General features: G+C 38.4%; 3 protein-coding genes across 3 annotated transcripts; 1 reads left to right on the top strand and 2 right to left on the bottom strand.

The window, feature by feature from the left end:
- Window positions 4,472-6,844, top strand: LOC104719772 (glutamic acid-rich protein). Its single transcript, XM_010437740.2, has one exon. It carries the CDS (start codon window positions 4,666-4,668, stop codon window positions 6,646-6,648), a length of 1,983 nt encoding a protein of 660 aa, XP_010436042.1. The 5' UTR covers window positions 4,472-4,665; the 3' UTR covers window positions 6,649-6,844.
- Window positions 7,157-8,528, bottom strand: LOC104719771 (DNA-directed RNA polymerases II, IV and V subunit 12). The gene is made up of 4 exons (XM_010437739.2): window positions 8,422-8,528; window positions 8,268-8,331; window positions 7,709-7,801; window positions 7,157-7,428 (listed from the first exon to the last, which is right to left on the bottom strand). The coding sequence occupies exons 1-4, from the start codon at window positions 8,476-8,478 to the stop codon at window positions 7,406-7,408; spliced, it is 237 nt and encodes a 78-aa protein (XP_010436041.1). The 5' UTR covers window positions 8,479-8,528; the 3' UTR covers window positions 7,157-7,405.
- LOC104719770 (probable metal-nicotianamine transporter YSL4) lies at window positions 8,585-11,270 on the bottom strand. Its single transcript, XM_010437737.2, has 5 exons — window positions 10,744-11,270; window positions 10,376-10,646; window positions 10,135-10,272; window positions 9,816-10,005; window positions 8,585-9,701 (listed from the first exon to the last, which is right to left on the bottom strand). The coding sequence occupies exons 1-5, from the start codon at window positions 11,096-11,098 to the stop codon at window positions 8,640-8,642; spliced, it is 2,016 nt and encodes a 671-aa protein (XP_010436039.1). The 5' UTR covers window positions 11,099-11,270; the 3' UTR covers window positions 8,585-8,639.

Below are 16,441 nucleotides of genomic sequence, written 5' to 3'. Positions count from 1 at the left end.
GTTCTGCTTTAAAAACTCTTGGGCTTAAAAGCTCTCAATGATCTGCTTATTGATGGAGATATATTCAATGTTCTGCTTTAAAAAATCTTGAGCTTACAAGCTCTCAATGATCTGCTTATTGATGGAGATAAATTCAGTGTTCTGCTTATTGATGGAGATATATTCAATGTTCTGCTTTAAAAACTCTTGAGCTTAAAAGCTCTCAGTGATCTGCTTATTGATGGAGATATATTCAATGTTCTGCTTCAAAACTTTTGAGCTTAAAAACTCTCAATGATCTGCATATGGATGAGGATATATTCAGTGCTCTGCTATGAAAACTTTTGAGTTTAAAAACTCTCAGTGATCTGCTTATTGATGGAGATTATACATTCAGTGATCTGCTTATTGATGGAGATTGTACATTCAGTGATCTGCTTATTGTTGGAGATTATATTCAATGCTCTGCTATGAAAACTTTTGAGTTTAAAAACTCTCAATGATCTGCTTATTGATGGAGATTATATTCAATGATCTGCTTATTGTTGGAGATTATATTCAAATGCTCTGCTATGAAAACTTTTGAGTTTAAAAACTCTCAGTGATCTGCTTATTGACGAAGATATATTCAATGTTCTGCTATGAAAACTTTTGAGTTAAAAAACTCTCAATGATCTGCTTATCGACGGAGATATATTCAATGTTCTGCTTTAAAAAGTCTTGGGTTAAAAAACTCTCAATGATCTGCTTATTGACGGAGATATATTCAATGTTCTGCTTTAAAAATTCTTGAGTTAAAAAGCTCTCAATGATCTGCATATTGATGAGGATAAATGTTTTTAAGTAAGACTTGGCTAATGTCGTCCGATTGGGAAATCCATTTTGTATGGATTGAGACAGCATGACAACATTCTATATTCTGCTCTATGCCTAGCTCTCGAAGCTCTTCTTGTTAGCGAAGGCACATTCTTGTGCAACGCTTGATGGGATTGCGGCTCGAGCAAAACACTAAAGAGAAAGAGAGAAACACAATCTCAAATTCTTTTTACTTTGTTCCGTAGTCTTTTTTATTGACCCAACAGGTTTATTGGCGTCTCTAGCTATAAAAAAAGGATTTGACTGTTCTACAAAATGTCGTCTGGTTCAACAAAAGTGTTGGATCCTGCATTTCAAGGAACTGGCCACAAACCGTATCCTTTCAGCAACAAAAAGATATACATTTTTGGATTGGTAAAGATACAAGTCAGGTATACATTTTTGTTTGATATACATTTTTTGATTGGTAAAGACACAAGTCAGGTACCTGTCACCAGCACTCTTTTATTTGGTAACAACTGTTTTTGGAAGAGAAGTTAAGGTGAAAAAGTGTTATACTAACTTATGCTTTGATATTTTTAGGATAAAGCCTAGAACAACAGCTGTTAAAACAGTTAAACTCGATGCTGTTCTTGCCTTCTTGGAGGCCGTGATGTCCAACACCGGGAAATTCAAGGCCATGAATCTGACAAATTTCTTGTCTTTTCTTCACTTCTCATCTACTTCTGATTTCTCTTCTTCATCTTCTCACTACCAATCCAACCACTTTCTGCAGTAAGGCCTAATCTCTGCTTCTCCTCTCTAATCCGAGTAACCAATGTTGCTTCCTCTGCTCTTCTCATCAACATATCTGACCATCCAGGCCTAGTCATGTTCTTTCCCATTAATCCTGAAATGTCCCGACATACTTGTGGTGTAGATACGGCTCTCTATCTCTCATACCCTCCCTCTGTCCTTCTGATACAAGCCAGTCTTCTATTCCAAACATCTACAGACCTCGATTTTAGCTCTTCTGAAGTCGGACTTAACTTCTTCTGCAAGTGTTTTAATTGCCAATCAACCTTGTAGTCATGTTTTAAAGCATCAAACTCAGCCAAGTCATCTACACTCAACTCCGATCCATATCGCTTTGAAATCAAAGCAAACAACAACAATTGTTTAACCTCCAAAATCGAAGTCCAATAAGGTTTCAGTTTAAAATTAAAATGCAGTACACAATACTTAGATGATTAAAGAAGCTAATTGGATAGACAAAGAGGAAACAACATACCAATGCCCTGGGAATGGGATGTAGACATTAGAGGAGAAGAAGAAGAAGAAGAAGAGGAATTGCATAAATCTTGTGTTCAAAATCAGTCAGTCACCGAACAGGTCATCGTTAATTCGTTATCATCATCTCTTCGCCAACCCCTCTGCATTCAGTTTCTTCCTTATCTTTGGCTGTTGGTTCATCAAAGAAGCCTATGACGTGCCAACGGCCTTGGTGGTTGAGTCACCACCGTAAAGATCATCGTAAGTAGAGATGTTTGATATCTAGGTAAATGGGAGCACTGTACTACGTGCTATTCCATGGTTCATGGTAGTTACATAATAATTGATATCTTAAAGATATAAGCTACACGAGAATGGTTGAGCAGGAGCTTGAGCTCTGCTGCACTGTATTAATACAGATTATGCCACTAGGTTCTTCACAAATAAAATTTAGTTGTAACTTCTCGTCTTAAGTGCGGCAGTCATGGCCATGAAAGCCTTATCCACATTGGTTGCATTGTTAGCGCTTGTTTCCAAGAATGGGATTCCAAGTTCATCTGCAAAAGCCTGCGCGACAAGAGAGGAGACAACAACAATGTTATTATCTTTCAGATAAAAGTTGTATCTTTCAGCTCAGCTGGACACAACTTTCTGTGATGTGAGATCGTTCTTGTTTCCCAACCAGTAGCTTGTTCACGTTTTCACTAGCGTAACGGTCAATTTCATTCAGCCATTGTTTGACGTTGTCGAAGCTCTCTTGGTCAGTGGTGATTGTCCTGAAACGTACACAGGCAAAATTACCAACAAGATTATTACGTACATGTTCAATCCGAAGTCTTGAAATTCTGGTCGTGAGACGAGCTTCTTGTGGTTATGATAACAAAAATTTTCGTTATTGAGGTGACATCTTTGCAGAGTCTATCAATTTTGCGATCTCTAACTGGAGTCAAAATGCTTTCTTTGCTCTTTTGGTTTGGTCACCCTTGGAGGTTTTTTTCTTTCTAATAGCTAGTTAAAAAGGTTCCTCATATCCATTTGGAAGCTGAGAGAGGTTGAGAAAAGCAAGTGTTAAGTATTTTTTTCAAATCATGATAAAATCCGCAACTAAATTTTGTAGTTAGTAGTTGTTCATTTAACACATCTTCTTAGTCTCCTTGTGTTTTTGTTTATGGCAGAAATATAAAAATGACCAAATCTTTGACCTGCTGTTGTTATTATACAAAAGGAGACAAAGACATCGGACACATTTTATTTATCAGACAGAAGATTTCTCAGAATCAAACACATTCCGGCCCATAAATATAGTCATATGATAAGTTACAAAAACAGGGGTGATCATAAAAGATAGAAGTGAAAGAAATGAGAGAAGAGCAATGTTGCTGAGAAGCAAGGAGGTGAGGATGATCACCGCTGATGCAACCAAAGAAGCCGAAGAGCAAGCACACAGAAAGAAGCTGAAGAAAAGGTACATTCATCAATTACAGCATTGCAACATCTTATGAACTCCTATGTAAAGTTTGAATGTTTGCTATATGAAAACTCATTATTGTTTGTTGTAATAGGAGATGACTCTGGAAGAGTATGAGATAATCCTGGAGGAGAAGAAGAAGGCTCTGCAAGCCACTAAGGTCGAGGAAAGAAAAGTTGACACCAAAGTGTTTGAGTCCATGCAAACAACTTTCTAACAAGAAGACTACCGAGGAGGAAATCTTCGTCAAGCTGGTCACGACTCTAATATGTTCTATGATCAGAAAAGTCTTGAAACTCTGCTCGTGAGACGAACTGCTTGTGGTGATGGTATCAAAAGTTTCGTTATTGAGGTGTCATCTTCGTAGAGTCTATCAATTCATGATGAAGATATATGAAGATACGTGATTTGATGACAAAAACAAAATTAAGATTTGACTATAGTTTTAAAATGGTTTTAGTTATTTCATTTATTTATTTTGAATAGCAATATAAACTAAAAAACTATATTATATATTTTCTTTTGAATACAATAATTTTGTTTGGGACTGTTTGATATGTTTACAAAATACAAGCGTCATGAGGAATTTGAGATGGTTGATAAATACACCACATTCTCACAATATGATAGCATTTACCATTTCTAGATTGCTATGATCTCCGCACCTCCTACACTACATCTACATGTACATCTTTCCAAAAAAAAGATTAACCAAAAAAATTCAAGCTAATCATAACTAAACCAAATTGTAATTAACAAAAAAAAAACAACTTGTAAGTTGGTATGCAACATGTAAGTGATTACAATTCGTTTCAAACGCATAACGTTAAGAGCAAAGCGTTGGGCCTAGTTTAACTGGGCCTTGAAAATGTAGAGTGTCGTAGAAGACCCAAGTTCAGAGCTAAACTTGTAGACAAATAATTAACAAAAATCGTTAAACACCATAATTAATCCCTAATAATAATCTCAAATCCCAAATATAAGAAATAAACCCTTTGCCTCCGCCATATCAAAAAGCTCCTCCGTCACAGTCTCAGGATCTCAGCATTATCGCCAAGTCTTATACTCAATCGAAATCGAAATTGAGCGAACTTCCCGGCGAGATTATCTGATTAGGGTTTCGTAACCGAATCCATCCGCGGGAATCTGAGATGGCTGAGGAGAAGAAAAAGAAGAACAAGAAGAGTGATGAAATTAGGGTTGATTCTGGAGGAACTGTTGAAGAAGTAGTTTCCGAGCACAGTTCTATGAAGAAGAAGGAGAAGAAGAAGAAGAAGAAAAATCGAGAGTTTAAGGATGATTTTGCTGGAGAAGATGGGGATATTGCTGAGCGTGAAAGTGAGAAATTGGGTGAGGATGCTCTTGTTAAGAAGATGAAATCCAGAAAGCAAATGATTGATTCTGAAGCTGAGGATGGTGTGAAGAAGAAGAAGAGTAAGAAAGAATCTGGGAGTGATGTGTTGGGAAACAGTGAAAGCTTCAAAGTTTGTGATAAGAGAAAGCGGGAGGATTGTGATTTGGGAGCTGAAGAATACACAGACAAGGAGGTGAAGAGGCAGAGCAAGAAGAAGAAACCAAGTGTTGTATCAGAAACCAGCTTGAACTCTACAAATGATGCCAAGAGAAATATCATGGAGACAAACACAAGTGTGGATCCAGAGGATGATAACAAGGACTCTACGAAACATGCAAAGAAGGAAAGGAAGAAGAAGGAGAAGCAACAAAGTGTGGATTCTGAAGTTGAAGATAACAACTTGATCAACTCTTCTAATGATGCAAGAAAGAAAATCAAGGAGAAGGAACCAAGTAAGGATTCTACTAATGATGCAATAAAGAAAAGCAAGGAGAAGGAACCAAGTAAGGATTCAGAGCTTGAGGAACACAACAAGAACTCTAAGAAAGACGCAAAGAAGATACACAATGTGGATTCAGAGGCCGATGAAAACGACTTGACCTCAACAAAAGATGCAAAGAAGAAAAGGAAGAAGAAGAAGCAAAGTGACGTTTCAGAGGCTGAAGAAGTAAACAACAATGATGGCAAAGATGCAAAGAAGAAAAGGAAGAAGAAGCAAACTGAAGTTTCAGAGGCTGAAGAAAACAACAATGATGCAAAGAAGAAAAGGAAGAAGAAGAAGCAAGAGTGTGGTCAGAGTGATAAAGATGTGACCACACCATCAAGTAAAAGCACAAAAAGGGTGACATTTTCTGACCAAGTGGAGTTTTTCCCTGCTGCGGATGAAGAATCGGAGGAAGATGAAGCAGAAGTTAAGCTGGTGAGAGGTAAGAGATTTACAAAAGAAGAAGATGAGTTAGTAAAGAATTCTGTATTAGAATACGTTGATAACCATGCCTTGGGAGATGATGGGGTAAAGATGGTTATGGAATGCAAGTCACACCCACAACTTAAAGGCTGTTGGAAAGAAATTGCATCTGCTTTACCTTGGAGGGCATATGATAGTGTGTATCATCGTGCACATACTATATTTGAAGAAGGATCCAAGGGTGTGTGGACGCAGGAAGATTTGGAACTCGTTATAGAGTTTCAAAAGAAACATGGGAATGATTGGAGAACACTTGCAGATGCGTTGGGTAAAGACAGGAAGCATGTGAAAGACGCTTGGAGGAGAATAAGATTGGCATCCAAGAAGAAAGGTCATTGGACTAGGGAGGAGTATCAAAATCTCTTTGATCTTGTGAACAAAGACATTAGGATGAAAGCGTTCCAAGAGAAGCACGCAAAACATGGTATGCTCAAAGACAACATCCCTTGGATGGCTATAAGCGACGTACTTGGAACCCGGGACCACGTAACTTGCTGCACTAAATGGTATGATCAGTTGACATCACCAATGGTAGCAAAGGGAACATGGGCTAACGTAGATGACTATAGACTCTTGGAAGAGCTTTTGAAATTGGATGCTGCTTGTATCGACGATGTGGATTGGGATTATCTTTTGGAGAATCGAGATGCAGAAGCTTGTAGAAAACGGTGGAACCAGATGGTCCTTCATATTGGTATACCGAAATCGAAAACATTTGTAGAACAAGTTGAGATTTTGTCTGAAAGGTATCGTCCTGACATAGCTGAGGACAGAGAGGATTTTGACAACAGACCCTATGATCCTGAAGATTAAGTTTGGAACCATACATTAGATGTTTTCTTGGTACTTTCTGTTTTGTTTGATAAAATGTATTGGTACTTTCTCTGTGTTCGCGGATAGAAGCTCTGAGAATGTATTTGATTTTAGCATCTAAGAACTTATTGAAGCTAGTCCAGGCTTAAGCTAAGCATCAGATACTACTTGACGAGGCATTTTTAACTTTTCCTTATTTCAACTCTTCTACTTGTAGCCAGCCATAGCACTTACCAAATGTTTCATCAGATATTAACACACTAATTCATTCCTCTGTTTGATATTAATGAAGCATTTTGAGAGTAACAATGAGGTGGTTTCTCTACATGCCACTCGCTTCGGTCTCTTCCTAACACTTCATAGAATTTGTAGCAAACAAGATTGATAGCACAGACAGTACCTTTTCCACTACTAGAAGCTGACCAAATAAATGCAGAGAACACTAAAGAACAAAGGTAACCAAACAACGAGATATGTTTTGCTTGTAGAAATGGTGAATGAGTAAGAGTAATTTTAAAAGAGATTATAGCCAATCAATGATACTAGAAATGTGAACTTATTAGTTATTCCAAGGATTACATCAATCAAAAATCGCAAAGAGATAAAGATTGCACAGTCACACTTGTGATCAAATCAAGTCACACTTGTGGTCAAATCCACCGAACATGCAGTTTAGCAAAAACCATGTCGATATATATTACAAACAGCAAAACGTATCAACCCATCTTAACAGACTATGAACCATCTTCAGAGGTTCTCAGCGAGCTTCGTATTGAACAACTGCAAGATAATCAAACGACCATATAGATTAGCCGGAAACATGTACATTTTGAACAAGAAAACCAACTGATTAACAATCCAAATACAAAAGGAGTAGACCGTACAAAGGTACAAACTCAAGGTAAATTAGAAAACACTCAGATCCCCTATATCATATGTTTTGTGACACACATTTGAAAACGTTCCATCAGTATCATAAACTAAGATCACGACCAAAAAAAGATGGGTCAAAGAAACCTAAAAACATTACAAAACAAAAGGAGGATCAAGGATTAGTTACCTCTACGGGTACGCTTCTTGTAGAGGATACGGTACCCACACTCTCTGCATTGGATGACATCTCCAGACTTCAAAGTGTTCTCTTGTCCACAATCTAAACAAAGATGGGTTTTCATACAATACAAGAAAAGAAGTTAAAGCCAAACTACTAAACAAAGATAAACCTTTTAACATACAAAATATCAGAGATCTTCCTATGAATTTTGGGTTTTCATTGTATATGTCTGAAGCTGCTTGGAAGAAGCTAAATTTTTGAGCAAAAGCAAAGCTCCTCCTCAAAAAGACCTCAAGTCACATAAGATCGAAACAATACAGGAAAGTATTGATGATCAGATTGATTTATGCCTCCTAACTAAGCCAGATTATGAAATCTCCTAATAGATTAGGATTCATAAGGCTACTCAAAAGAGGCATACCAAACCAAGAGAACAAATTTAGCATTTTAAATTCACAAAGCTACAATCTTTTTACAGAGAACTAAGCAAACAGTAACAAATTTCAAAGCTTTTCCCTTCAAGTTCAAAGAAAGATGTTCGATGACAAATTCGGGTATAGCTTACCTCCACAGACGTAAGTAACGGGTTCAGGCAGTGCTGGTTGTTGATCCATGGTATTGAAACGAATCTATTCAACAAAAGAAACAGTACTCAGAAATCAGAATCAAGTTAAGCGACCGACCAAAATTTCTCAGTTCAGGATTGATTTCGTACTTACCCTAGGGTTTTTGTTGTAGACGATGATTTTGGCAAAGAGACGAGGAGCTAGGGACATTTATTATACTCGTATAAGCCTCTCGACACAAAAAGCCCATATAAAGTTGGGCCGATGGGCTTATGAAAAGCCGGTCAACGTTGACTCTTTTTTTTTTTTAAACTCTGATTTGTGTAGTAGGAACAATATAATGCACAAACATTCAACATGGTAACAATAGTCTAGGATGGTCCAAAGTACATACAGATGGGTGGATTGATTCTTAAGATTGAAAGAATGGCGGATGGGATAGTCCAGATTCCATCGCCACAGATCAGTCCTGAAGCTACTGCACCCGAGTAATCATCTGCGTCTTTCTTATTCATCCGTTCCCATACAAACATAATCACAGTTCCTATGAACATGTCGATGGTGAAGTACGCTCCTATGTAGAACGGACCAGCCATAGCCATTGGAAGTGGTATAAACTTAGAGATCTTTGGCGGTGTGATTTCTCTTACTAGATTAACAACCAGAGCAGCGATGAAGAATCCGCAACAAAGAGCCAAACAATGCTTGGGAAGTTTCGCAAAGCCTTCTATCCCTAGAATAGCCATTTCCCTGTAGATGACCGCGTAAGGTGCTTTGTAGACACCATCAGGATCACCGATATCAAAAGCAGTCCAAAACAGCCAGAACGTGATAGGAGTGATTATGCAACCCATTGCTGTACCCAAAAGCTGAGTTACAAACATGGATTTTGCTGACGACAATGTGAGGTAACCTGTTTTAAAGTCCTGCATGAGATCAGCTGCAGTTGAGACGATTGACATCATAAGGCCACATGCTGCTAAACCGGAAATAACTCCACCTTTACTACCTACGATTGAAGCGATGATGAAAAGACCAGTCTTTCCGTAGGTTGAAGGCATGCTCATATCCGTGAGCCCTGCTCCATAAGAATTGCAAAAAGCAAGAGCCGGGGCAACCATGTATGTACAGAGGACTAAGTACCATTTCAGTGGTGGGAATATCAACGGAACTGTAGCTGTTGAAACGGCTGCAAGACCTACATAACCAGAAACCGCAAACCCTAGGGGTATACGGTCCTTGAGAAATACGTCATCTCTTTTCTTCTTCTCCAGCAGTAACTTCGAGGTCTCATTCGTATCTAAGATGTCGGTAAAGAGAGGCAGGTGGTGTTGTTTGGAGTTTTTGTTGCAGAACTCTTTCACAGTGACAACAATGATCTTAATGAGGTTGTAGAGACCGTCACCAAGGATGATAGCAGTGGGGATAAAGACCTATAAGTTCGGTAATGATATGAAAAAGAATCAGTAACCACTGCAGAGAGAGTGCACCCATAAAACTCAAACTCTGTTCTCCCCTTTTGGAACTCTGTGATTTGTTTATTATACCTTATAGCCATAGAGACCTTTGAAGTCGTTGGCCTCAAGGTCAGCTGGATACCAGTCACCAGCATGCTGTGATATAAATGGCCAGAGGAAACCCCAAGAAATGATTGCACCGAGAAGAACAGAACAGTTCACCAAATGGGGACAGATCATACCACATCCAATAAAAGTAGGACTGAAATCAAAGTAAAACCTGCGCACCAGAAAAATCGTTCGTTACTCGTTACGAATTAGATCCATATCCTAAAAACATTCTCACTTGCAATACATTATTGTTAAACTGAACTATATATTGGTTAAGATAAAGAAATCATGAACTTACGTGTACTTGAACAGCGTCAAACCAAGTGTGGGAAAGTGATCAAAACCACAAGCACCACCAATACCACTGAAGAACCACTTGAAGCAACTCCAAACTAAGCTAAGGCTCAGGTACTTCCCAAGACATTTAACTTGGTTTCTGAAGTAAATAACATTGGAGATAAATATTTGATGAAACTCAATTAAGCTATGTTCTGCAGGGAGATGATGAGATTGAAAAGATGAATCTTTGACAAAATTACCCTGCAAGCTCTGCTCCAGTGTTGTTGTGGAAACTGTTAATCAACATTGCTGTAGCGGTTCCACTGGGATACGTAAGCTTGTAGTCCAAAATCATCACCTTGCGAAGTGGAACGAGACTGAAGAGACCGAGGAAGCTAACTACAAATAAAAAGCCAGTCATCCACCACAATCCAGGATTTATAACATCTTCAGGATTGTTTCCAGGATAATCAGCACCAATGAGCTTATACGTCCTATCATCCATAGCTATCAAATACGAACCAAACCCTCCTGAACAAAAAAAAAACAAGAATAATTCAAGACACAGACAGCTCTAAACTAAATAAATAAACCCATCTCCAAGCTAAAGCAATGTGAATCTTAGTACCGCTGTAAGCAAGACCGTAGCAGGAGACAACGCAAGTCTGAATAACAGTGTTCTCTTGCTTAGTAAAAGGTTTAGGTGAAAACCCTAATTGAGACAAGAAGCCAGTCCACGACTTGACGAAGAAGAAGCCGAGAAGACCAGCAGCTACGTTTAGCGAAGGAATGATTCCGATTGTTAGATTGAGCTTATGGGTTATGATACAGAACAATGTCCCCAACAGGGCACTAGCAACCAAGCCTCGGATCGTGATCTGGTCCTTCCACTCTGGTACATCTTCATCATCGTGATCCAGATTCGTGGCTTGTAACAACAATGTCTCTGTTATCTCCGTTGACTTTGTAATCTCCGTCTCCATAACTACAAAAATCTACTTCCTTTTTCGAGTATTTTCCGGCAGGCTTCACCGGAAAATTACATAAATCTGATTTTTTTTCTTTCCCCAGTGATTGATTACTCCGACAAGAACACACACCATTGGCGAAGGAAATGGTGGCGGTTGACTAAGTTGCTGTTATAAAACCTTTATGATCGACTAAGACGTCTCGTTGGTTAAAATCAAATAAGAAAATGACATGTGTCCAAAAGTGACATGTAATTTTTCAGTCTAGACATATATATATATATATAGACCACAGTGCTCATTCTTTAAAATGCCTCGAAGGCTAATAATGTGGATTTAGCTTTGCCAACATTAGCTCTCTATTAACATGTTCTAAACCATCAAGTTCTTCAAGTTTCTTTTCAACGCACCTTTCTCAAGACATAAAAATTGCATTTAAACAAATATGTTCTCAAACCTTCACAATTTGCATCATGTTGTAAAACACGAATGGTAGATTTCCATAACCGGCCCATACACGGCCCATGTACGTCCAAGACCATAAGATTCATCGGTCACTTCCTCTTAGTCTAAGTTGGTTTAGTCCTAATGTATTTGGGCTTGTCCCTTCACTATATATATGTATGATTATCGAACATAATGAATAAGAATAAAAAGAGAAAACCTCCTTCAAGTTTTTCTAGTTTACAACACGTTATCAGCACGAGTTTGCCCTAAACTCCAACTGAGAAAATCCCTAAAACCCTAAACCGCCGCCACACACAAAGTCCTTGTTCGTCCAAGCTCGGCGATCAACTTCCGTCCGTGTTCGTGGTCGGCTACTGCTCGGCGATCGGTTTCCTGTCTGAGATCTGTCTATGTCCGTGGTCAGTTCCTGTCCGGGGTGAGTTCCTGTTCGGAGATCTGTTTGTGATCGGTTCTTCCTCCTACCTAGGGCGAGGTTCATGAGGAAGCTAAAAGTAAAACCGAGGTCTTTAGCTCCCAGTTCAATTCCACTCAACCTCCAAACGGTGGAAGGTAAATAAATCAAACCCCCTTAAAACCTATGGATCGAACATGATCTCTTAAATCTAAAGGAACAATAAAACTTGCAATTATACAATCAACAAACCAAAACCTCAAAACCCTAAAACTTAAAAATCCGATTGCATTAGGGTTGTTTAGATTGTTTGCAATTAAACTAAATATGCCATGATTAAAATCCTATTGATTGTTGATTGTTTGTATAAAATCGATGGCACGAAAACCCTAGAACTAAAACCTAAAAATCAAAAATATTAAACTTATTGTTCTAGGTTTAAATCCGGTTATTACTAATTGTTTGCTAAAATCAAAACATTAAAATCAAAGATTAAAATTGGATTAATTCTATGTTTTACATAGAACCTTAAAATCGAATATACAAATATTAGGATAATTACTAAAATAATTCATTGGCCTTATCTAGTATATTTAAGAAATTTAAATATATATTAGACATTATCCTAAAAGACTAGAAAATTTCCTAAAACCTTTGTCATAATCCTAAACTAGAGAAAAAGGAAAACTTATATAGGAAAAGGAAAAACTTAATAAAAGGAAATTCTTGCATGCTAGATCTTATGTTTATCTAGGACCATTTTCATGCTGGGTCATGCGGTATCTACGAAATTTTGTAGTAAAAACAAGACATTATCCACGAAAATAATCGGCATGTTTCGGTCTCATATATACCGCATAGCCCAAACGAAAATAAATCCATGGTTCGGTCTTAAATACCGCATGACCTAAACTATAACAAACGGCATGGTTCGGTCTTAAATACCGCATGACCCAAGAATATAAAATTCGGCATGGTTCGGTCTCATATATACCGCATAGCCTAAAGATAGAACAATTACATGTTTCGGTCTCATATATACCGCATGATGATAATCGGATGCCTGTTTTCTATTTTATAGATGGCAAAGATCAATAATCTCCAATATGCTGCACTTAACGTGTCCGGAGACAACTATCTCCAATGGGCTTTGGACACCAAGATCAACCTAAAATCAAAGGACCTATGCGAATGCATTGAGGATGATAACGATTGCACTGAAAAGAGTAGGTATAAGGCAATTTTTCTAAACCGCCACCACCTTGCTGAAAGCCTCAAGAACCAATACCTTACAATAGAGAATCCTCTTGAGCTTTGGACAGAGTTGAAAAACAGATATGGACACCAAAAGACGGTGCTCCTACCAAAGGCTCAATTTGATTGGAAAAACTTAAGGATCCAGGAATTTAAATCCGTGGATGAGTATAACTAAGAGCTATTTAAGATAGTCTCAATGCTAAAGTTATGTGGTAAGGAGGTTACTGAGGAAGACTTGCTAGAGAAGACATTCTCAACCTTTCACACCAATAATATACTGCTTCAGCAACAATATCGTGAAAAGAGTTTCAAAACTTATGCAAGCCTTATCTCTTGTTTGCTGCTTGCTGAGAAAAACAATGAGTTGTTGCTAATGAACAGTGCAATGGGACCTCCTGGTTCTGCCCCATTACCTGAAGCCCACAAAGTCGATTTGACTAAGAAAGAGCCCAAAGAACCCACAGAGCCCAAAGAGACTAACTACGTCCATAAGAGCAAGTACCATGGCCGTGGCTGTGGTGGTAGAGGACGTGGTGGTCGTGGCAATTACCAAGGAAACCACTATGATGGTTACGGCCGTGGGAACCAGTCCGACTTCGGTCGTGGCCGCGGAATTCACAAACCGCAATACAAGCCTAAATCGGTTTGTCACCGATGTGGTATGGGGAATCATTGGGCTAAGACGTGCAGGTCATCTAAGCATCTCATTGATCTATATCAAGAGAGTTTGAAAAATAATCCAGAAGCCAATATGGTTATCTCGATGGTGAAGGAGATTTCGACCATGAGAATGATGACCTATTGGATTATGAAACTTCGGATTGTCTAGGAAAGGATAATTAAATATTGTCTTGATTTCATTTCTATGTTTTATGTTTTGACATTGGATTATAATTATGGTTTAAATTCAATTATTTTATTTTCCGTCAATATGCATTTGTTTGTTTTATTTTGAAACAATAAATTCTTGTCCATTTTAGAAATGGCTGAGGACAAGAACATACTTGTGGTGGATAGTGGATCCAGCCACACAATTTTGAAGGATAAGANATAATCCTAAACTAGAGAAAAAGGAAAACTTATATAGGAAAAGGAAAAACTTAATAAAAGGAAATTCTTGCATGCTAGATCTTATGTNTGCGGGTATAACAAGCCTAATTGAAGGCTACGACCAGGCGCATATTTTATTACCTAATGGCACACATCTTGAAATAAGTGATGCCTTGNCATTTTCATGCTGGGTCATGCGGTATCTACGAAATTTTGTAGTAAAAACAAGACATTATCCACGAAAATAATCGGCATGTTTCGGTCTCATATATACCGCATAGCCCAAACGAAAANCTTATTGAGTTTTAAACACATTCGTTTGAATGGTCTACATGTTGAAACTAAGGGTGAAGGAAACCAAGAATTCCTACATATTACAGAAATCACCCAAGGATCTAAGAAAATCCTAGAGTCTATACCTGCACTAGNCGCATGACCTAAACTATAACAAACGGCATGGTTCGGTCTTAAATACCGCATGACCCAAGAATATAAAATTCGGCATGGTTCGGTCTCATATATACCGCATAGCCTAAAGATAGAACAATTACATGTTTCGGTCTCATATATACCGCATGATGATAATCGGATGCCTGTTTTCTATTTTATAGATGGCAAAGATCAATAATCTCCAATATGCTGCACTTAACGTGTCCGGAGACAACTATCTCCAATGGGCTTTNATAATAATAAACTCTAAAGGGCACATTCTAAAAGAGAGAAGAGTTATTCCTAAGAATCTCACGTGTGTAGCATGTNGTGTCCGGAGACAACTATCTCCAATGGGCTTTGGACACCAAGATCAACCTAAAATCAAAGGACCTATGCGAATGCATTGAGGATGATAACGATTGCACTGAAAAGAGTAGGTATAAGGCAATTTTTCTAAACCGCCACCACCTTGCTGAAAGCCTCAAGAACCAATACCTTACAATAGAGAATCCTCTTGAGCTTTGGACAGNTGAGATATCTGTGGACCAATACACCCACTGGTTTATACCATGTTTAGATATTTTATGGTTCTAATCGACGCATCGACTAGATGGTATCCAGAAGACAATATGGTTATCTTGATGGTGAAGGAGATTTCGACCATGAGAATGATGACCTATTGGATTCAGAAGCCAATATGGTTATCTCGATGGTGAAGGAGATTTCGACCATGAGNATTTAAATCCGTGGATGAGTATAACTAAGAGCTATTTAAGATAGTCTCAATGCTAAAGTTATGTGGTAAGGAGGTTACTGAGGAAGACTTGCTAGAGAAGACATTCTCAACNGAGTAATAAAATCGTACATACCAGCTTGTAATGCACCAATACGTATTGATGTTCAANTATACTGCTTCAGCAACAATATCGTGAAAAGAGTTTCAAAACTTATGCAAGCCTTATCTCTTGTTTGCTGCTTGCTGAGAAAAACAATGAGTTGTTGCTAATGAACAGTGCAATGGGACCTCCTGGTTCTGCCCCATTACCTGAAGCCCACAAAGTCGATTTGACNCTTCCCTGTGATGGATGCAATGACTTTTAGATTTCTAATAAGTCTGGCTATAAGAGAAAAAACTGGATTTGCGGTTAATGGANTCAATAAGTTCCAAAGATAAGAACCCTCGGAAATCTAAGAAAGATGCAAATCAAACCGAGGTTAAGGAAATTACAGACATGGCCGCGAAAAATCCTAAGGTACCGAATGAGGTTTGGGACGTTGAACCTCAAGGTCCTNGAGCAAGTACCATGGCCGTGGCTGTGGTGGTAGAGGACGTGGTGGTCGTGGCAATTACCAAGGAAACCACTATGATGGTTACGGCCGTGGGAACCAGTCCGACTTCGGTCGTGGCCGCGGAATTCACAAACCGCAATACAAGCCTAAATCGGTTTGTCACCGATGTGGTATGGGGAATCATTGGGCNACATCCATATTAGAGTGCACTCAAAGACCAGAATGGTTAAAATGGAAAGAAGCTATCGACNATATCAAGAGAGTTTGAAAAATAATCCAGAAGCCAATATGGTTATCTCGATGGTGAAGGAGATTTCGACCATGAGAATGATGACCTATTGGATTATGAAACTTCGGATTGTCTAGGANCAGTTCTCGAGAACAATACTGCATAAGGCTAAACAAATCCTTTTATGGACTGAAACAAAGTGGGCGTATGTGGTACAATAGATTAAGTGTGTACCTAGCCA

The sequence above is a fragment of the Camelina sativa genome, chromosome 10, assembly GCF_000633955.1.
Source record: "Camelina sativa cultivar DH55 chromosome 10, Cs, whole genome shotgun sequence".
Lineage (NCBI taxonomy): Eukaryota > Viridiplantae > Streptophyta > Magnoliopsida > Brassicales > Brassicaceae > Camelina > Camelina sativa.
The sequence above is the reverse complement of the archived record's forward strand: the minus strand, read 5'-3'. Positions and strand labels throughout refer to the sequence as shown.

What these genes read in the sequence shown, in the direction of transcription:
- LOC104719772 (XM_010437740.2), top strand. Translation starts at nt 4,666, where the DNA reads ATGGCTGAGGAGAAGAAAAAGAAGAACAAGAAGAGTGATGAAATTAGG.
- LOC104719770 (XM_010437737.2), bottom strand. Translation starts at nt 11,098, where the DNA reads ATGGAGACGGAGATTACAAAGTCAACGGAGATAACAGAGACATTGTTG. An exon ending in CTACGGTCTTGCTTACAGCG is followed by an intron (nt 10,647 to 10,743) that starts GTACTAAGATTC and finishes TTTTTTGTTCAG; the next exon opens with GAGGGTTTGGTTCGTATTTG. An exon ending in AAGGTCTCTATGGCTATAAG is followed by an intron (nt 9,702 to 9,815) that starts GTATAATAAACA and finishes CCGAACTTATAG; the next exon opens with GTCTTTATCCCCACTGCTAT.
- LOC104719771 (XM_010437739.2), bottom strand. Translation starts at nt 8,478, where the DNA reads ATGTCCCTAGCTCCTCGTCTCTTTGCCAAAATCATCGTCTACAACAAA. An exon ending in TCTACAACAAAAACCCTAGG is followed by an intron (nt 8,332 to 8,421) that starts GTAAGTACGAAA and finishes TTTGTTGAATAG; the next exon opens with ATTCGTTTCAATACCATGGA. An exon ending in CGTTACTTACGTCTGTGGAG is followed by an intron (nt 7,802 to 8,267) that starts GTAAGCTATACC and finishes ATCTTTGTTTAG; the next exon opens with ATTGTGGACAAGAGAACACT.